General features: G+C 40.0%; 1 protein-coding gene across 3 annotated transcripts in view; it reads left to right on the top strand.

Moving 5' to 3' along the window:
* Positions 1-21,971, top strand: part of PIAS1 (protein inhibitor of activated STAT 1) — a 48,340-nt gene that overhangs the window by 2,710 nt on the left and 23,659 nt on the right. For 2 of the 3 annotated variants that reach the window (XM_083475081.1, XM_083475083.1), the window contains exon 2: positions 18,455-18,899. In XM_083475081.1, coding sequence (XP_083331207.1) covers positions 18,455-18,899 — 445 coding nt within the window. Of the gene's footprint in view, positions 1-6,985; positions 7,186-18,454; positions 18,900-21,971 lie in introns of those variants that run through there. The other variant, XM_083475082.1, reaches the window with a different exon arrangement.

The raw sequence follows: 21,971 nt of genomic DNA, 5'->3' as shown, positions 1-21,971 counted from the left end.
CTCTTCCTTCAGTGCCTCTCTGGAGAGAGGGAATACATATATGTGTGTCCAATTCCTCCTCATGAGAGCTTGATAAAATTACTTGATGAATTACTAGATTGTGTTTTTTAAATAGATGCCATTGTTGGAGGCAGCATGCCTCTAAATATCATCTGCTGGTAATCGCTAACAGGGAGAGTCCTGATGCTCTCAGCTTCCCATAGTCATCTGGATGGCCACTGTGGGAACAAGCTGCTCCGCTAGATGGGCCTTTGGCCTGATACAGCAGGGCTCTTCCTAGGTTTCTTTTTAAAAACTGGAATTTTATGTTGGTCTACTTTGGCCGCCCTCTATCTAACCTCCAGTTCCTATCTGAGTAGGCAAGTTTTTGTCCCCTCCCTCTAATATCTTTTCAATGCATGTGCTAACTTTCCTTTCTCCCAATAATGCTTAACTTTACTGCTTATTACCCTTGCTTTCCCAAAAATCAGCATAAGGAAACTGATATAGTTCTTCTCAATTTTCTGTCCTTACTGGTTTGTAGCCAGAAATGTGAAACTGGCTTGTTTCATCAATCTTATTCATTTGTTTCTTTTGGAGAGGTGGGCAGGGGTGACCTGCAGGCATGGCATAATGAAGGCTGAAGGCTTAAAAAAATGCCTTCTGTTTTGTTATCGAGGACAATCCTTTGTTTAGATAAAGCAACTTTTATTTACTTAAGAGGTTCTTTGTAAGTTAGCAGTCAAATTGCTGGGGAAAATATTTTGCCTTTTGAAATTTATATTAAGTTTCCTGCTTACCTGTGTTTGACATATTCTCAACCAAAAATTGAAGTTCTGTGACACAGAAAATGTCCAGTCCTTCTGCTTCCTGAGTTATGGGAAGAGTAAATGTTAGTTTGTAGATCTTGTGAAAAACCCTACTTCAAGTGTCAGGTGGGGCAAATGCTTTATTGAGGGATGGCACGAAGGGGTTACAGCTCACTGTAAATTGTCATAGAACCATGACCACAGTTTCAAGTAATTAATATTTTCAAGGATGCTCCCAAAGAAAGTAGGCAGGGGAGACTTTCCATCTTTTATGGCTTTCCAAGCCCTGTTGAATCGCTTTGATACCAAGCAAATATCCCCCACTGTAACTTGAATAATTATTTCTGCTAACATTTGTGTGCAGTCTAAACTGAAATATTTTGTCAGCCTCCTGTTAGTATTCTTAACAAGTAAGATAAATACAGGCATTAAAATAAATAATCCTGACTTGCATTCAGAGTAAGTTGGTTGCACTTAGTACTCATTGAAAGCAGTGGGATTTAAATGGCAGCATAACTACCGTATTTTTCGCTCTATAACACGCACCCGACCATAACACGCATGTAGTTTTTAGAGGAGGAAAATCCGTAGGCATGCCACCCGTAGGCATTCCCTCCATAACACGCACAGACATTTCCCCTTACTTTTTAGGAGGGAAAAAGTGAGTGTTATGGTGCAAAAAATACGGTAACTTGTCCCATTGATTTAAGCGGAACCTAAGTTCAGCTAACGTCAGTGTGGATCCAGCCCATTGTGTGTAAAACTGTCACTAAAAGCTGTTAAATTACAGGGAGATGTGTTCTTCCGTTTTGCTTTGTATTTTCTTAGTAAACATCAGAGCTGCCTCTTTTTAAATGTTGTATTCAAACTAAAGCATTCTGAGACATTAAATAGCTTGAGTGCCGGAGTCAGAATTTTTCTTCTGCCATTGAAAATTTCCTGTGTCCTAATATATCATCTAGTTACTTTTTAAAATCAAACAGCTTCTGAAAACATTGGTTCCTTACCCAGCATTGTTCCTTTTTAGAGGGTTGTGAATTCCCCAGTTCCTTATTCTTATTCACCTATGAGATTTTGTGTGTGTGATGATATAATAGCTCATATTAAGAACATAAAATGAGCCTGCTAGATCAGGCTGGTGGCCCATCTGTATCACAGTGGCCACAGGATGCCTGTGGGAATCTTCAAGCAGGACCTGAGCACAGGAGCACCCTGGTTTTCAGAAGCACATCATCTTGGCTGTTAGCCATTGATAGTCTTCTCCTCCATGAATTTGTCCAATCCTTTTTTTAAAGCTTTACAGATGAGTGGCCATCATTGCTTCCCAAGGGAGTGAGTCCCGCAGTTTATGCACTATGTCAGAGCTTTCCAAATTTTTCATCTTGGTTACACACTTTTTAGACATGCATCATTTTGCAACTCAGTAATTAAGTTTTACTAGCAAACTGAACGTTAAACTAACCCCTTTCCAGCCCCGGGAGGAGCACGGGGAGCTTCCGTGTGACACCTACACACTGCAGCCAACACAGTAACATGTTGTGACACACAGTTTGGAAAGCTCTGCGCTAAGTGATGGGGAAGCGTATAAATAAACAGCTAGTTGTGGAGTAGTAAGTTGTGTGATCTTTGTGTGAATGTCTTCATTACTTCAGTTCTAGGTTTTCATAACATTTACATATAGATCAGAGTTTAATTATTTCTAAAATTGTCACTGTTGATCCTGTCTTCTGAACGGATGTCAAAAGTGCATATTGAGAGGCTTCTGTCTTTACACTCTCATTTTAAAGGAGTGCCTTTGGGAAGTGGAAAGATCCTTGAAGTGTTTCTTGTTAGTTATGTTTCCTGATTTTAAGGAGTGATGGTGATGGAAGCTAAAGAAAGATTTTGAATTAAAATATCTAGTCATGTGTTCTTCTGTACAGGTGAATTTATGAATGTAAATCTCTCAGTTGAAATCAAATACTAGGCTTGTTGGATGTGAGGAAACTGCTAACAAGCAAGGTACTTAGTATTTTTAGATGATAGTAATAATGAAGATTAGGCCTCCAAGGATGGAGAAACATCATAATAGCACTAGCAAAATAGCCAAATAAGCAGAAGCCACCATTTTCAGCTTTTAGTTATAATTTTGCTCAAACCATTTCCATTGAAGATCTATCTAAATCTCAGTGTTGAATACAAGCAGAATAATTTCACAATTCAAATTGTTTTAATGAGCAGCCCTTACCATGCACCTTCCTATTTACAGTTTTTCTTCTTGTATAATCCACAGTGTTTCTCCAATGCGCTTTGAGAAGTCATCTTTACATTTTTATTTCTTCATGCTGAAGCTGCAAAGATCAAATAAGCAGCTGTGCATCACTGTAAAAATAATAATCCAGCCCATGGTACTTAAGTATGTTTGCCAATAAAAATTAGATTGCAAATTTCATGCACACATAAATATGAATAGTGTATGCATACTTGTTTGTGAAGGGTTTTATACTTCATTAGGAGTTCTCATCAATTATATTTACAGGGATATGGGGTGGGATTTTTATTCATAGATACACTATTAACTATTGTCTAATAAAGACTGGAAATTCTTTTTTAAAGTAACTTCATTGGCTTAAAGGTATTGCATATAGACAGAAAATGTCAGTGGTGGTTGCTGAAGGAGGCATGAGTCATTTGTAACCATTAGGTTGGTATTATTTTAACATTTATTTAAAGCAATTTTCAGATGTGGTGCAGAACAGAAATAAGCACTCTCAGTCCTAAATGCATTGCATGAAGTAAGCTGTATGGATGTCAATTGTGCTTGTTTCTGGGCAATGCCTTTAGGATTAGGGCATATTTTGGATAGATGGAAGGTGATGGGAGATGATGGGGTTTGATAAAAGCACAGAGTGAATAGTAGAAACTGCAGAACAGATGAAACTGGTAGTCTTGGAAAGACGAGGAAGTGATGCATTGGTTGAAAGGGATTGTGTTGGAAAAGGAAAATGGAGGGGCAGATTTCATGGAGAGGAGGTACTGCAAAGCGGACGGACGAAGAATGAGAAGGTTTGGTTCAAGTACAGAGCATAGCAGTCTAAACAAGGATGATTGAGAGGTTGGAAGTCACACGGTAATCAACTGGGAGCCAGTGTAGATACTTTGGGTACATGTGCGGTTGAGAGTGAGTCAGTCTTAATGAGTTTCCAAAAGTAATCTTAGGCTTTATACTTTTTAAATTACAAACTTTATTGAAATTTTTAAAAACAATTACCAAGCATAAAGTCGAAACAAAATAAAAAAGTTCCTTCTTGTAACACCTTAGAGACCAACTAAGTTTGTTACTGGTATGAGCATTCGTGTGCATGCACACTTCTTCAGATACCTGAATGCATGCACATGAAAGCTCATACCAATAACAAACTTAGTTGGTTTCTAAGGTGCTACTGGAAGGAACTTTTTATTTTTATTTTTACTATGGCAGACCAGCATGGCTACCTACCTGTAACTAAAGCATAAAGTGTTATCTTCCAGGATAAATGGATGTACAGGTGTTAAATCTTGTGTGCAGTCATCTGCATGGCATCAAAACACTTGGGAAATGTTTTACATTACAGATTAAGCTCACACCCACAGGGTATACTTCAATCTAGAGCATTAAAATAATTTCTCCATAGTGCCTACTATGACAAGAGATGGGAGATTGCTGTACTATAGTTAATATAAATAGACACCATATGGAGTTAAACCCATCTTTCTTTGCTATTCCTCTTATCACCCTCTGATGGTGAGTTAAGTGCTCCATTATACTTACGATCATGCTTAGATTCTCACAGAATCACAATTCCCAGAATCCCTTACAAATGTGTAAAACACAGGAATGTAGGTAGACCTTCTTGGCTGTGAGTCCTGGAGGACCTGTTCCCTGCCTTGCATGCCTTTTCTACCTGGCCTGGGAGGGTGGGGCCCTGACTGACTCCAGTTACGAAAGCTGAAGGATGTCCAGAGCACTGTCTAGTCCTGTTGTGTTGGATGAGTTTCAGTTAATAAGGCTCAAGGGTGTGGACAATGTGCTTGGATCAGTCAGGGCGACCACTTGCATTCTGGATCCTTGTCTCTCTTGGCTGATAAAAACTTGCAGGGAGGGGACAGGTGACTGGACCAGGGAAGTGATTAATAACTCAAAACCTTGCTCGCTGTTTTGTGACATTTTGTAGTTGGTCCTAATAAAATTGGGTTTTTAATATTTGCATGCTACAAACATGCTGTGCCAGAGGAGTGACAGGAGAGGGTTCTAGAGGCATTTTGAATCAATTGAAGAGCACTGACCAAGTAGGAAGGCTTCCTGTACAACAAGAGATGTAAAATTTATGAAAACCTTGAAGCTATGGGAAAAATTGTAAATTTATGGAAAAAATAAAAAATGCAATACTTTTTTAAAGTACTCTTTACATATTGAAAATCACAAGTTTTCATTACAAATGAAGCTACAAACTGCTGAATTGTAAGGAACCTAGCATAACTTTGGTTTTGCCAGTTTATGAGGTGCAGGCAAAAACAGTAAAAACAGAAATCAACATTATAGTATAGTAAAACAAATGATAATCTTTTCTGAAAATTATTTGTATTCTCTAGTCCTCTACAGTATCAAGCAGACATAATGCACTTAGTTCCATAAAAAGATCTGAAAAAAGAGGAGGGTGAACAGAACTAAACACTACATGAAATTTAATCAGTCTCTTTCTTAGCTATCACTATCTGTTTCTGTTTCTCTGTATTTGTCACCATATTTTTCATGGACCTCTAGAAACTGAAGATTTACACAGATTGAAGCAAGCTTATACCCTTTCACATGCCAATTTAGTTCTTGATTTCCTGTGAGTATTTCTGACCACAGACAAGTTACTGGAGGAATCTGAAGTAGGTAAGTATAGTGGCAGAGCCCTTGTCACCATATTGCAGAAACAATATGCTTGGCAGAATCTCAGATTGCATTCCTTGGCCAAATACCTGAACATGTTCTATACTCTGCAACTTTTGAAAGGAAGGACTAAAATATGCCACAGTGCCAGTCTTCAAGTTAAGGGCCAAAAGCCTGGAGAAAAAGAAAAGCCTTTTTCTATCAGTGGCACCAAAACACCAATAGTATGTGCCTCCCTGGGGAGAGCAGTGCACAAATGGGGGGCCACAACTGAAAGGACCTGATCTCATGTTTCCAGCCTCCTGTTGGAAAGACTTTGGATAATAGCCACAGGGTTCTGGTCCACAAAAAAGGCATCATTTGACTGGATGTCAGTTCCTCCCCTTCCTTTGAGGGAAGTTCATTTGTCCTGCTTGAGATTGTGAATGTTCAATCATACTGATTTATGATTATTTTTTGTTGCATTTGGATACTTTATCTTTGCACAGTTTTTGGTAGTAGGATTTAGTTTTTGCTGGCGGGGGAATGACAAAACACCTAAAGCTGAAATATTTAATTGACTTGTCTTCTGAGAGAGCAGTCCAGTTCCTGTCCCGATAAGCATCTCTTGTAATCCCCATTGACTGAGCACCATCAGTGTACTTTACTGTGTATTTTGCACTCTTGCTAGGAAACAATACTTAGCATTTTTCTTTTTGGAAAAGAAAGAACAAGTGCAAGTTTCAAGAGCATCAGGCTCCCAGGCAAAGGTTTCTAGGTGGGAGAAGATTACGTTTGTCTCCTCTGCAATATTAGCCGCTAGGTTTATTTTCTTTGTCAGATTCTTTACTATTCACCTATGAAGAAGTGCTGCATTGCTTTCTAGGCCTTTGGCTGCACTGAGATTTGTTAGAAGGCTCCAGGGCATGTGGATGTATAGAACAGAATTCTTTCCAGATGACGAAGCTTTAATGGGTTATAGGCGTCACATAGATAAGGGAGAGTCTAAACGTATTACAAGGGGCTCATGTAATGTCCAGCCAGATGTTGGACAATGCATACTCCTTTTGTGAAGGGTAGTATTAAATCTTTGCAGGGCAATTGTTTCTGAAGAGAGGTAAAGGTGCAAAAAAAAAGCGAACCTCAAAATGAGGTTTCATAACAGTAGGGAGGGGAATAATCTTAACTGCCAACAAAACCTACAGCCTAGCATTGTCGGGCAAGTTCAGGTCACAGAATTTAAATTTTGTCACAACTGACAGTTTCCCTTTAAACAGTTACAATGCTTGTGAACATTCTGTGGCATTAAACCAGCTCATCCAGTTAAAAATGGGGTGAGAGATGGTTGGCAACCTATTAAGAGTGATTTTCCCTATACAGTCTAGAAAAACTGGGTCAAGAACTTGTCAGTATGCTTCTGGAAACTTAGCTGGGACTTTGTCAATCCTTGAGTAATTTTTTTTAGCTGTCCACATCATCAGTCAGATTAGAAAGTGAAAAAATTCTCATCCACAAATGGAGGTAGGCTATGTAATAATGCAATATTTGTTATGTAGCAGACTAATCAATCTATTGACCAGTGTAATAAGTTGCAATGTATGTTGTTAGGCTTCTGTTTCTCTGAAGAGGCAAGCACCTTCACTGAGATGGATTTCCTTGATAGCAAGTTCCACTCAAACAAAATGAAATTCCACAAAGTGTGTGTAGAACTGCAGTGATGATTGCAGTAGTAAGCTGGCCTTCCAATCTGCCTGATGGGTGTAAACTCACTGTAGCTTGAATGTCCATATGCATTTGCACCAACAGAAGTTGATCCAAATGAAAACAACATTTTAATTTGCAGTGGTTCTTGATCTGATGTTTTGAGGGACACCAAGGCAACAGCTGTTTGTTCATCTGTCACATACTATTTTCCTAAACGTCAGGCGTATCCCTTACTTCTAAGTTGTACTTTTAAACTATGGATACGAGATTAAAATATTGTGAGGGGTACAGTATATTGATGACCACTACAAAGGACCCTCACTGCATGTTAGAAAGGGTGCATGCTGGATAATGAGGCTGGAAAGAAATATTGATGAGCTGTTTCACTGAAATACCTTTTATCAGTTATACTGAATGAGGTTGGAGTCTGGCAGGGGAGGCTAGGGAATGTATAATTCAGCCACCTATAAGCAGTTTTTTTGAAGGTTGCTTGTGCGTTCCCCCTTTATTTCCTGCTCCAGGTGAATTGCTCAAAACCATACAAGGCTATTCATTTCCCCTCCTCAAGAAAACTGGACCAAATCTCTGTAGGGTAACATTTTAAAGTGTTTTGCACTCATTTCAGAAGCACTAATTAGCATTGCTATAGTTGCAGTAATGGTGATAACCTGTTGTGTGCTGCTTGTACTTAAAATCAAGACATTTTATGTTGCAACTGAAAAGGCCTTCTAGCCAAAGACCTAATGATGGTAGAAAGCCAGCAGATGCTTACTGGGGTGTGTGGGTGTATGTACGTTCACTGTCCAGTGTTTATCCTGCTGAGCAGAGTCACAGGTATTTTTTATTTTATTTATTAAATTGGTATACTATCCTTCACCTGAAGATCTCAGGGCAGTTCTCAGTATGTGGTCAGTGCAAAGAGCTTCTGACTTTTCATGTTGAGGCCAAGATGGCTAACTTGGATAATTTGAGAGGTAAAGAGAGAGATAATGAGACTTTCAGGGGTGTGGTGGTGTTCATTTGATGTCAATTTGATGTCACCTTGTGGGTTTTCTGGGATGCGGGGTCTTGGGACAGATGGGATCATAATGAGGAAAAGAGCACAGATGTCTAAAAAATGAGCATCCCTCTGGTGATGAACTGATATCCTCTCATAAGAAGGATGTGCCTCTGAGGGTAATGCCATGGGGACTTCCCATAGGCATATGGTTAGCCACTGTGAAAATAAGATGCTGTACTGGGTGAGCCACTGGCCTGATGCATCAGGTTCTTCTTATGTTCTTAATTTTAGATTATTTACTTAGGGACCTAGATTTGTAATGGGCATACTATCTGCAAAGTTACTTGTCTGCCTGATGCAAAGGTCTCAGTTGTCAAAAGTATTTGGGGGGGGGGGATTTGTACCTCTGCATGGATAGTGACTGCATTGTTGCAGTCCTGGAAGGGAAAAAACAAGTTGTTAGATAGGATGGTAAAATTCAGATGATCTAAAACAGCCAGTTTGGTGTAGTGGTTAAGAGCGGTAGACTCATAATCTGGGGAACCGGGTTCGCGTCTCCACTCCTCCACATGCAGCTGCTGGGTGACCTTGGGCTAGTCCCACTTCTCTGAAGTCTCTCAGCCCCACTCACCTCACAGAGTGTTTGTTGTGGCGGAGGAAGGGAAAGGAGAATGTTAGCCGCTTTGAGACTCCTTTGGGTAGTGATAAAGTGGGATATCAAATCCAAACTCCTCTGCTGCTTCTTTTGAAGAAATGATATCTGTTCTGCATGCAAAGTTAGCTAGGCAGGCAAAGCTGGAGATTTAAGTGTGTGAATAAGGGAAGGACATTGGGTGGGAAGAGGGGTTTAGGCTTGTAAGGCATGGGAACATTTTGAGACAGGTCAACCTTGTATAGAAAATGCTCTACTTGTGTGTCTAAACTGTTATTGTATGCCATCAAAAAAAGAAAAAGGCTTCCATCAGATCACTGATGGGATCTGCACTGATGTTGGCTCACCATGGAAGAAATCCTAAGATGATGCTCAATAGCTCAATGAACAATTTGAGGCAGAGTGTTGTGGCAGATAAAAATGCAATCTTCAATACTTATGCAACTTCCTGTTGCTGCTTTTGCATTCTACTTGCTTCCCCAACACACCTCAAGGCCCAAATAATTTTTCTCCAGACAGAGGCATGCTTTTGCTATGGGATGAAATGATGCAAATCTCAGAGTGTTCTCAAGAAGTATTGAAAGCAGAGTTAAACTCTACTCCAGATTATTGTAGTCATGTTTTCCAGTTAAAGCCGAGGGTAGAAAGTCTTCAGCATTGGGCTCTTATTTGTAGATGACAAAAAACTGTGAACTCTTTATGGGCATAAAAGGATCCTTGATTATGAAGAAGAGAGTTGTTTTCAGGGTCAGTGTAAAGGCGTTGTTAGCACTTGTGAGATTAAGGCCTTTAAAAGTATTTTGTATCCTTTCCAATGATTCATTGCCTTCCCACCAATACCTGCTTAACATCACTCTGTCTGTAGGGCCTCCTCCATATCCTTTCTCTTGCCCCTTTGATCCTCAGTTGTGTCTTTCCCCTCCACCCCCATCGCCTTGATTCTATTGTTGCCAGCTTTATTTCTTGTCCTCCCATCTCCCTCCTTATAGTTCCATCTGCCCTCCTAATCCTTAGTGCTGGCTCACATCCTCTGTATGCTTCCTGTGCTCTTGCTCAAGAGCAGCTTTGAATATCTTTGGCAGAAGTCTGTGTCTGTCGCCACTCTTGAGTTCCCCCTGCGTGTAGCTCCGCTACCTTCTTGCCAGCAAAGCTACTTGCCATCTGGTAGTCTCACAACCCCTGCCCTGGACTTCTCCATCTTCCTTCCATAAGAGCTGTTTCCTTCTAGGGAGAATCCACCTCCCTCTCTGACCCAGGCCCTAACAGTCACCATAGTCCTCGCCCCACCCTCTTTTCTGCACACCATCAGTTTCTGTTCCTTAAATTCTTTTCCTCAGAACAATCTCTTCCCTTCCGCCCAATAACATTTCTGTTTCTTTACTTCCCCTTTCCCTCCAGTGTACTTGAACAAGCAGTTTCTGTTCACTGTCCTGATTATCAATCTTCAAATTTACTGGGCGCATCCAGGTAACTTTTTGGATCCTGGCCAATGCATGGCTACAGGTAGCCTCGTGGGCAAGATGGAGGCCAGACTAGAAATGCTAAATGTAAATATTGACTTTATTCTCAAAGAATTACACTGCCTCGCAAGGTGGTACACACTTACAATGCATTAAGTACATACTTATTGAAAAAAATCTACCAAACCTTAAAGAGCATTGCCACTGAGAACTTCACCTATATTTGTGTTTCCTTTTTCCATTTCTCTCTGTAATGAAGTACTGGTTGTTGGTTTTCAACTAGTAAAGGGACAGCTTTCATAGTGTTTATAACCTACAAAGAAAACTATATTAAGATAGCTACCTAATGGCACTGGACATCTTGGAAAAATAAATAGTGCGGGAAATGGGAAATTGTCATTGTTGGCTTTTGTCAACACAGTAATCTTTTCCCCCTATCATATGTGGTAGAAATGCCTCAATGTGGAAAGTTTCTGGTGTTTGCTAACTGAGGTGATACTTGCATTATTTTTAATTTGGAATAATTATGGAATAATAATTATAGTTATGTTAAGTATTAGTACAGTGGTACCTCAGGTTAAGAACTTAATTCGTTCTGGAGGTCCGTTCTTAACCTGAAACTGTTCTTAACCTGAAGCACCACTTTAGCTAATGGGGCCTCCCGCTGCCGCCGCGCTGCCACCACACGATTTCTGTTCTCATCCTGAAGCAAAGTTCTTAACCTGAGGTACTATTTCTGGGTTAGCGGAGTCTGTAACCTGAAGCGTCTGTAACCTGAAGCGTCTGTAACACGAGGTACCACTGTATACCAAAAGACACGGGTGTTGTGCATATTTTCATCATATCACGGTTAGTGCATGCCAGATGGTAGAAGTATAGGTGATAACCAAATAAAGTTGAGCAGATTAGAAAGTAATGGGAACAACCAGGGATAATTAAAGTGATGGTGATGATGATAAAAAGGAGTATAAGGAAGTGCTTAAGTGGTTGGGGTCTTGTGGTCAAATACATCAAGGAACAGTCAGGGAACATTTAATGTGAAGGCATGGTGTATAATAAAAAATCAGAATTATGATAGAAGTGAAGTTGGAGCGAGTGGGGAGTGTTTGTATTAGTTTAAACTGTTCGTAAAAGTGATATATCAAGTGTTACTATAATATTAGACAAGTCATTCTAGTATTTTCCTTTATACTTGCTTGCATTTCCTTTTTTGTACACTTCAGTAATAAAATAATTAAAAAATTAAGTAATTTAAATAACCTGGGTGTCTGTGTCTTTAGATAGAAAGAAAGAGCCATTAATGTGCATCTCATCTCATGTGGGAATTGGAGAATGGGGGAAATCAATGTTGAAACTGGCTCTTTCAAATTACTTATGGACTAGTAGACTCCAGTGATGGTTGCCAAAGTAATGACAACATTTCTCCAGCTGAATGGAAGGGAATTTGGGAGCAATCTCTTTTTTAAATAACAAAAGGAAGATTAATCTGACAACCCCTTCTTGACTCCCTTGAAATATGTCATCTTTATTTTTTGCCTTTTGTCTTGATTCTTGCAAGCACTTTTAATTCTCCTCTAGACACTCCACGGTATACACTAAGACAGTGTCTAATGCTAATGTATTTTTCTGCAATTACTTGTCTTTAAACTAGGCTAACAAATAGCAATGTAAAACAGCTCCCATCTGCATGACTAAACACAACACTGGTAATAAAGATGGAAAATGCCAGCAAAGATGACTTTATTTTTCTAGCACTGAAATAAAGAATACTGTTAAAACCCACAGCCTTGTTTAATACAAAAAATAACAATAAAATTCTGACAGAAAATAAATCTCAAACATCTTTCACTAGCATTACTCCCTTTCATTTCAATGGGGCTTTCCCCATGCCTATAAGACGTGAGGATATACAGTGGTACCTCGGGTTACATACGCTTCAGGTTACAGACTCCGCTAACCCAGAAATAGTATCTTGGGTTAAGAACTTTGCTTCAGGATGAGAACAGAAATCGTGCGGCGGCAGTGGGAGGCCCCATTAGCTAGAGTGGTACCTCAGGTTAAGAACAGTTTCATTTTAAGAATGGACCTCCAGAATGAATTAAGTTCTTAACCCGAGGTACCACTGTACATCCTCACGTCTTATAGGCATGGGGAAAGCCCCATTGAAATGGAAGGAAGTAATGCTGTGCAATTCATATGCTCCATTAATTTTAAATGAAGCTTAAAGCAGAAGTGTTGGTGGGTAGATTTTACTAAAAAGACTGACCTGATCCTGAGGCATACTGAAGACTCTGTCTTGGTTGCGGAATTTGGGGTACAAGTTTTGGAGACATGTATTTGGGCAACCTGCATCAGCTCATTGACTCCAGTCTCTTGGGCTGATGGCACAAAAGAAAACCATCAGTTAAAATCAATTTCAGCATATTTACAAGTGAGCATATAGGTCACATACCTGTTTGAATAAGAAATGTCTTTGTTTGCTGGCAGGAAGTCATTGGAAACAAGACTAGTTGGGCCTACCTTGGCAAGGAGTTCCCAATCTTGGGAGCACTCACTGAGAAGGACCTTCCTTGAGTTCCTGCTAAATTTGTTCCAGTGTTGGAACAAGAAAGAAGGACCTTCCCAAGAATCTCAGAAAGTGGTCCTTCAGATAACTTAGCCCCATGTTGTATAATGCTCCTGTAAGCTGTATAACAAGATAGTTGCATGATTCCTGTAATCCATCATCAGTCAGTTATCTGATTGCTGTATTCAGAACCCACTGAAGTTGTTTGTGTTTTGTTTTGTAAGAGTTAGTTCTCAATTAATCTAGATTTTGGTCTCTGAATTTTACTTACAATTGCTTTGCTGGAGTTTTAGCTTATATTGTTAGGAAATCATCAGGATTATTCTGTGTGCTGTTAGTGTTACTTTGATAATGTCCTAAGGGAATTAATGGATTTCATTTGTTTTCCTGATTTACCCGTGGGCTGATGTTGGACTTTGGTGCTCTGTTTTGGATCTCCTGCGTGTATGTTGGTAAAATCCTTCTCTTACACCTTCTTCCTGCCTCCTTCCCTGCGTCATCCTTGATATGTGAGCTATGAACTAAGACTAGGAGAGAACCAGCCAAAGCTCTGAACAGATTGGCCTGTTCTGTTCTAGCTTTTATAACTGCAGGCACACTTCATTGGATGGAGGAAGATCATGTTCTTTGGAAAGGAAGAAAAGTGTGAATGCTCTGTATCCCAGCCATGGTGATCTGGGGTGGGGTGGGGCATTCTCATTCTGTATACAAAATCTGAAAGGAAGAGTCCTTTCCTTTCAGCTACCTGAATAGTACTTAAAGGTGAAGCTATGTGATAACATTTGTTTATATATTCCCTCCTCCCTCACATTAGAACAACCCTTGGCTTTTAGTATTCCAAAACCATAAGGTAAAATGAAGTAAGTTACTGCCTGTCTGTCAAGGACCTGAGTGTCCATGAAATTTTTTCTCTCCTGCTTTCCTTTTGCAGTTCTGCAGCAGTTGGATGATGATAGTCTTATAATCCCTTCCTAATGGGATGCTTAAGTTATAATCTTATAACTGGAATTTAAGGCAAGCCCATATATAATAGCCCAGGATCTCTATTATCCTTCATGAACCATTTACTGCTATTCTCAGTGGTCTTAATATGAATCTTAATTTCTACCAGTTTGTCTTCTAAAACAATGAATGATGGAGCAAATGTTAGTCAAATTGGGGGGGGGGGCAAGTCTTGCTGCAAGTAGGATTTTTATTGTATTGCCCCATGATGTTCTCTCTTCATTCACAGTTGTTGTTGTTGTTGTTTAGTTGTTTAGTCGTGTCCGACTCTTCGTGACCCCATGGACCAGAGCACGCCAGGCACTTCTGTCTTCCACTGCCTCCCACAGTTTAGTCAAACTCATGTTGGTAGCTTCGAGAACGCTGTCCAACCATCTTGTCCTCTGTTGTCCCCTTCTGCTTGTGCCCTCAGTCTTTCCCAACATCAGGGTCTTTTCCAGGGAGTCTTCTCTTCTCATGAGGTGGCCAAAGTATTGGAGCCTCAGCTTCAGGATCTGTCCTTCCAGTGAGCACTCAGGGCTGATTTCCTTAAGAATGGATAGGTTTGATCTTCTTGCAGTCCATGGGACTCTCAAGAGTCTCCTCCAGCACCATAATTCAAAAGCATCAATTCTTCAGCGATCAGCCTTCTTTATGGTCCAGCTCTCACTTCCATACATCACTACTGGGAAAACCATAGCTTTTACTATACGTACCTTTGTTGGCAAGGTGATGTCTCTGCTTTTTAAGATGCCTTCTAGGTTTGTCATTGCTTTTCTCCCAAGAAGCAGGCGTCTTTTAATTTTGTGGCTGCTGTCACCATCTGCAGTGATCATGGAGCCCAAGAAAGTAAAATCTCACTGCCTCCATTTCTTCACCTTCTATTCTATCTAACTCCTATCATACCAGACCATTATTTTTTTTGTTGGCTGGCTCTGATAGGAACATCAGTAGGGCATCAGGTTGAGGAAAATGTTGGGTATTTCAGCGCAGGAAGTTATTTCCCCTCTCTTTATTCCTTGATTAACCCCCTTACATATCATTTGCCATGCTGGCTGGGACTGATGGGAGTTGGAGTTCAACATCTGGAGAGCTGCAAGTTCTTAGCCTCTAGCCATGAACAAGTTGGAGGGAGTGCTGTGCTGCTTACTCAAAGTTGCACTGCACTGATCCCAAAATAATATCAATCTCATCATAGGCATTGTGTTCCTTTGTTCTTATATGAGCAGCATTACACATGTCCTCCTTCCAGACCAAACAGCTAGCAAGGGCGGAATATTCCTTATCTGTATACGACAGTTCACTGGCAGCATCCTGGACACCACATGCTCTGCTTCTCTAAGATTGTTCTTTGTGGTTTGGATAGAGCTATATCAGAATGATGACATCTGCTGTAACCTCCCTATCTTGACTGCAACACGTGTTCAAGGCTTTGCAGTGCACTATGGGCAAGACTCAAATCAGTTTGGGTATGGGGTAGCTTTCTGATAAGGTTTTTTAGGTGTTCCTTCTTCTCTCTACATTGAAAAATCTGGATGGAAGGCTTGTCCTTCTAGCTATATTGCAGAATTTGACAGTTTTAACAAAGTAGTGCCTCTTGATGGAAACTTTTTGATGACACAGTGCAACAATTTATTGCGCAAGATGGAAGTTCATTTTCTCCAAAACAACATTACACACCTGTGAAGATTAGCACTGCTCAGTTGGAATACAGTTCCCTTTCCATGCCCAATTGTTAGAGATACAGGAGGAATAAGAGAACTGAATATTTCCCAATCCAAATACAGTGGTACCTCGATTTATGAACTTAATCCATTCTGGAAGTCTGTTCTTAAACCAAAACCGTTCTTAAACCAAGGCACGCTTTCTCTAATGAGGCCTCCCGCTGCCGGTGCCCTTCTACCATTCAGATTCTGTTCTTAGACTGAGGTAAAGTTCTCAAGCCAAGACACTATTTCCAGTTTTGCAGAGTTTGTAAACCAAATTGTTCTTAAACTGGACTGTTCTTAAACCGAGGTACCACTGTACTTCTTTTATTTCCGTGAGCATCCTCATATGCAGTGATGCTAGATGACTTGGTCAATAAAGAAGATGCACATGATTCATGAGGTGGGGGCTGAAGAAGGCAAGGTTAGGTTCTACATCTGATGAGAGTCATGCCATGAATAATGCAGGCAACCACCACATGGGAATTAGTATATAAAGTAATGTGGCCAAACAGGAAATATTAGGTTCTTGCTTACAGGCTAAATGGTAGTCTTTAACTTTATGAGGTGATGACAGAGTGTAAACAAACAATATTTCAGATAGACTGAAAGGACCAGTTGAAACTATTAGCATTTTTTTTTTACTGAGAAATGGCTTTCCATCTCATTCTCTAGTTTTGCTTCCTCAAATATTATACTAAATATTATATTTATTTATATACTGCCTTTTCCGCAAACTGGGTCACAAGGTGTGTTACAAATAAAAATATCTGATGGTCCCAGTGAAGGCTAGCAAAAATTCAAAAAATTGAGGGGCAGACTATGTACATAACTGAGGGAATACTGAATTTCAAGCTACTACTCAGGAGCTTGGGAGTCTAGGTGCCTTGTGTGGTTTTCTTAACCACCATGATCTCTTCCATATAAGTCCAACGTAAACTCTTCTCTTGAGATTGCTTTAAGAAAATGAAGGTAGACAGCACAGTCCATGTTTAGGGATATATTTTACAATTGTAGTAATAGTTGTGCTTTATTCAGTTTCTAGTAGGAATTAAGTGAGTTTGCTGTATAAATCACTAGGTTATGATGCTTTAAAATGTTTCATTGAGGCTTGTTTTATCAAGGTGAATGTGGCATTCTTGAATACTTTTTTAGACTTCACAACCCACAGTTGCTCACTTTTATTCCTTAGGTTTTATATTTTCGTCCATTTATTAAGTTTTTTTTAAAGGATTTGTGTATCTTGCTGCACAACATATAGAAGAAATGGGGATAGCTCCTCAAACAAGTTTTTTGGGTCTAACACACAGGGTAGTTTTCAGTTGATTTAAAAGCCAGTTTGCTGCATTTGAGAGTGTATAACCTTTTGAGCTTAAACTCCACAAATTCTGGGCGTGTTAAGTATACTTTCGTAGATGGAAAAATATTTCAGACTTGTGAGCTCCACCCTTGTTTTTCTGGAAGCCAGTTCTGGAGATTTAATAAGGCTCAGCCTGGCCCAAGGAGCTCTAGATTTTTCATATTCATAGGTGTCAGTATAAAACTTCTAGGGGCTAGAGCAGATGTAATGCAACCATTTACTTGAGAGTTTTAGGTTATATATTGCGTCAGCATTCCTCCTGCTCCCAGTTCTTCTGTAGTAACCCTCAGTCTTTTGACAGTTTGGATATTATGCACATATAATGCATCGGGCAAGCTTTAGGGGGGAGTATAATGGAACCATGGAAAAGTAATTGTTTGGGATATGAGGCTATACGCTGTGTTAGATACTGGAAGGATGGGCAAGAGCTTCTGCATTAGCCCTGTTTATTAAGAACAGAAGCACACTATTTATTTGTGACATTTGTATGCCTCTCCATAGCATGAAATTTTCTTTGTAGCTTGCAATAAGTAAGTAAAAAGCAACTAAAATACAAACAGAACCATTAAGGGTATGGGGACGGAAACCTACATTGATGCAGTGAAAGCACTGAAAAAACTCCCGAAATGACACCAGGCAAACCTTCCTGGGAAGAATTTTCCATATCAGGGAAAAACCAATGCTGAAAAGGCTCTCTTCTCCCTGGTGGCTGCCCACCATTTGGCAAGAGCACCCAGGGCAGGACCTCTAGATATATTCTTAAGGTTTGAGAAAGTATATCTGGAAGAGTGGGATGTTCCAGGTAGCCTGATCCCAAGGCACTGAGAAGCTAGAATGAGTAGAACCATTTTTAGAGAGGAAGAGATCTTAGGGCAAATTGACTTACGCCTGCCGTAGCGAAAGTGTTTCTCAGGTCTCAAGTTTGAAGAACATTTACAATCCACTGTGGATGGCTGCTTCTCAAACCTCATCAAAGTTAGTAGGGACATGGCATTTCATTCCAAAAGGGCTTGTAGGGAAGTCGTTTTTTTCTGCAGCCTCTCATATCTGGAACTCTTTCAGAGAACAACTCTGTAGAACCACTCCGTCCCTTCAAAGCAACGTTCAAAGACCATCTCTTCTGTTTAGTCTTTGACTTAAGTCTTTATTCCTCACCCATAGCCCAAATGATGCCTAAATATGTGGAATTGCATTTTCTTATGTGTGTGTCTTGTTACCCTGGTCTCTCTCCTCCCTCCTAAATTATGCTGTAAGTTCCTTGGGGCAAGGTTCTGTCTTGCTTTGCTTATTCTGCAAAACACCTTGTACAATGATGGTGCGATATTAATAACACTTATCTTGGCTTTTTGTTTGTCTTCAAGCAAATGGTGATGAGCCTCCGAGTTTCTGAGCTGCAAGTACTTCTTGGATACGCAGGGAGGAACAAGCACGGCCGCAAACACGAACTCCTTACGAAAGCCCTGCATTTGCTCAAATCTGGTTGCAGTCCTGCTGTCCAAATGAAAATCAAAGAACTGTACAGGCGGCGGTTCCCACAGAAAATCATGACCCCTGCAGACTTGTCCATCCCCAGCGTCCACTCAAGCTCTATATCTGGTACTTTGTCACCATCTACCATTCCACAGCTTGCTTATGATAGCCACCCTGCAACATCACCTTTGCTCCCTGTTTCTCTCATGGGACCTAAACATGAACTGGAACTGCCCCACCTTACCTCAGCACTCCATCCTGTCCATCCAGACATAAAGCTTCAGAAATTACCCTTTTACGACTTGTTGGACGAACTGATAAAGCCAACCAGCCTAGGTAAGGACTCATCTCTTTGCCCTGGCCTTTGGCACTTGAGATGTGTATTTTAGGACCCACCCTATGCTTCTAATTGTCATTTGTTCTAAACGGTGTTTAATGTTAAATTTTAAATTGTTGTGACCCACCCTGGTGGTGAAGAGCAGGTAATAAAGCATATTAATAATAAACAATGATTGTTACTTTTTACAAATGCCCTCATTGTGCATGAGGGTATAGGGAATAAATACAAGGTCATTAAGCTATACTTTTCCTTCCTTGGGAATGCTGGTGCATAGGTCTGTCGGTTGCCTTATCCAGTCTTTGTCTTAATCATTTGCTTATGGGAGGGGTGGGGCGGATGACCCATTGCAAAAAGTTTAATCTGCAGGCAAGCAAGAGGGAAATAAGGTTACAGATATTGCCAGCATATGTAATTAAATGTCTTGAAGCTACTATGGGTGTAGCCCACAGTTTTGTCAAACATTTCACCCAGAGATTGTTTGACGGAAGCAGTCATTTGGATACCTTTTCAAGAATGCAGTTAACCTACTATTTAATAATGTGAAGAGCAGGAAGTTTTGTCATAATCAGTTTACAGTGGTTCATTCACAAATTATTCTCCAAGGGATGTTTTATAGGAAGCTAGCTGTGGAGTACTACCTTAAATGTTGGTAAACATTTAAGTCTGAAAATCTATGAATTTAGCCTTTCACATAGATCCACAAAAGTTGGCAGTTCACAAAAGTCTGTGTGTTAGCTTATAATTTATTTTAGTCTTTTGGGAAACTAGTTCATACAGTTCAGATCTGGTAAGGGGACCTCAAGCTTGAAAAGGTGCTCCTTAAAAAATAGATGTGAAGATAAGCATTTTTCAAAGTTATTTTGTATTGTCATAGATAATGTTACCATGCATTTAACTGTCCTTGTCAGAGCATTGTTCTCAAATATTCGTTAACACTGTCTGTCTCAAGGTAGTAAACAAATGGGTCTGAAGCACTTAGTATTTTGAATGTGCCCTTCATTTTTTTGGAACACTTGTTCAGTCTCTAAAAGGCTGATGTAAATTCCAGTCACTTGTGACTCTTCCTGCCTGGATTATAGCCAACCCTGCAGGGTCTCTGGCTTTCTATCTCTAGGCCCTTTCCTAGCACAACAGGAATTTTTGTTTTCATGCTGTCATCTTGGTGACTTGTGGAAGAGCTCAAGAAGAGTTGTTTCCTTGGGAAAACAGATCCTAGGTCATTGTTACTCTTTGGATATATTTTATTTTGTCAGTGGAGTTAAATACTTTCTGGACAGGATGATTCCCTTTTTGAAATACTTACATGGTAACCATTCGAATTTCCTTCTGATCCCTCCACCCCACCCTTGTTTGGTGATGGCAATCATTAATGGCTTAGGGATTTGACCTCTTCGATATCTTGAGAAACAGTGTTCTGCCCTGATAATTGTGAATGACACTGTGTACCTCTCTCTTTTAATGCATGTAACGAGGATGATAAGTTGCTTTAGTTCCAATGCTTACCTTGCCTGATAGCAGTTGTCTGTGGATTAGTGAGGCACTGGAACCTCTAATTGTTTGAAAGATGATCAACTCACTCTTGATTGTCTAAGAAACATGGAAATAAATTTCTTGCTAGTCCTGGCTATATTCTGCCTAAAACATTTGCAGCATCAATCTCACCCCATCACCATGCCAGTTCTGTTAATAAAAGGACATGGATACAGTGACTGCAACAAAGACAGATTTATACTCCTTCTGGCCCCAGGAGAGCTTTGATAGACCTGGTTTCCTAATGAGAAGGCAAGACAAACATTCCTGATTTGGTGGACCATAGTATCTGGGACACAACTGCTTGACAATTTCCTTAACTGTAGCAAAATTATAGCTACTTCTAACTCTAGCAACTTCTGGCATCCCTCTCTGATTCAAACTGATTAACAACATCTAACAACTTTTTATAAGGAACCATCTGGGCTTCCTTTTTCTCCTGTAATTTACATGGGAGTTCATTTGTGTTGAAAACTATGTAGCGGAAAATGTCATTTAACTGTTCTTTGAAGCAGTCCTCATTTTCCATGGGTTCTGTTGTGTAAGTTGATTGGTTCTCGCTTTCCAAATTACTTGCTTGTGTAAAGCAAGTGCAATTCAGCCTCATGCATCCCTACTGTAGAAAGTGTATGAAAGACTTCTGTTTCTATTTTGCTGATAAGGGCTGTTAGAAAAGAGTGTTGTGGTGACACCTAGAGATGGAGAACAAACATTACAGCACAGTTTTAGTACAACAAGCATCATAGATGAAAAAGCAATCTTTTAGTCCTAAGAGGTTCCCAGATAGCTAAGTGTAGAAAAGCCATTGCATGTATGCTTGTAGACCCATTTCAATGTCAGTGGTGTTAAAAGAATGTACGTTTGTGCATGAGACTTTTCTCCAAGCCATTCAAGGAGCCTTTGGAGAAGATGTCTTTATTTTCCACCCCACTCCCTAATTTGAATATGCTTTTGTGGCAGATTTATCTAATGAGGTTGTACACAAATCTCATAGGGTGTCTTGTTGAGAACAAACTGAACTGAACCTCCTTTCTTAATGCCCCAAGGAATCCCGGCTTGCCACATCTGGGTGTAATACCTTTAGCTATTAATAATAACCCAGTGCAATCCACTTAAATGATTCACGAGGATGAATGGGAGTGAAACCAATCTGTTTGTATTCTAGTTGATTTAAAAACACGAGCTGATCTGCCTCAGGTGTACATCTCTAACTTTGCACAATGCAAAAGGGTTGAATAAGGCTAAGGAGCATTTTCCACTGACAATGAGTATTTTGTAAAGGGCTTGGAAGAAGATTTCAGGTTCTCAGGCATGTAGACCGTCTACCTGCTGTTTTTCTTTCTTTATTAGGGCAGTTATACCCCACCCTTCTGTGTCTGACAAATGAGCCACTCAAGGCACTTATGAATGATGTTTAACACATTTAGCAGTACAATCTGAAGAGAATTTTTAAGTTCTGTTGAGCATGCTTAGAAATCCTCCCTATGACCGGAAACCCTGATAAGGTAGTGTTTCGGCTTACAGTGAGGGTTCTAAGT

Source organism: Podarcis liolepis, assembly GCF_965112155.1.
Source record: "Podarcis liolepis genome assembly, chromosome: 14".
NCBI lineage: Eukaryota > Metazoa > Chordata > Lepidosauria > Squamata > Lacertidae > Podarcis > Podarcis liolepis.
Note: the sequence above shows the minus strand (reverse complement) of the source record. Positions and strands in the feature narration are given on the sequence as shown.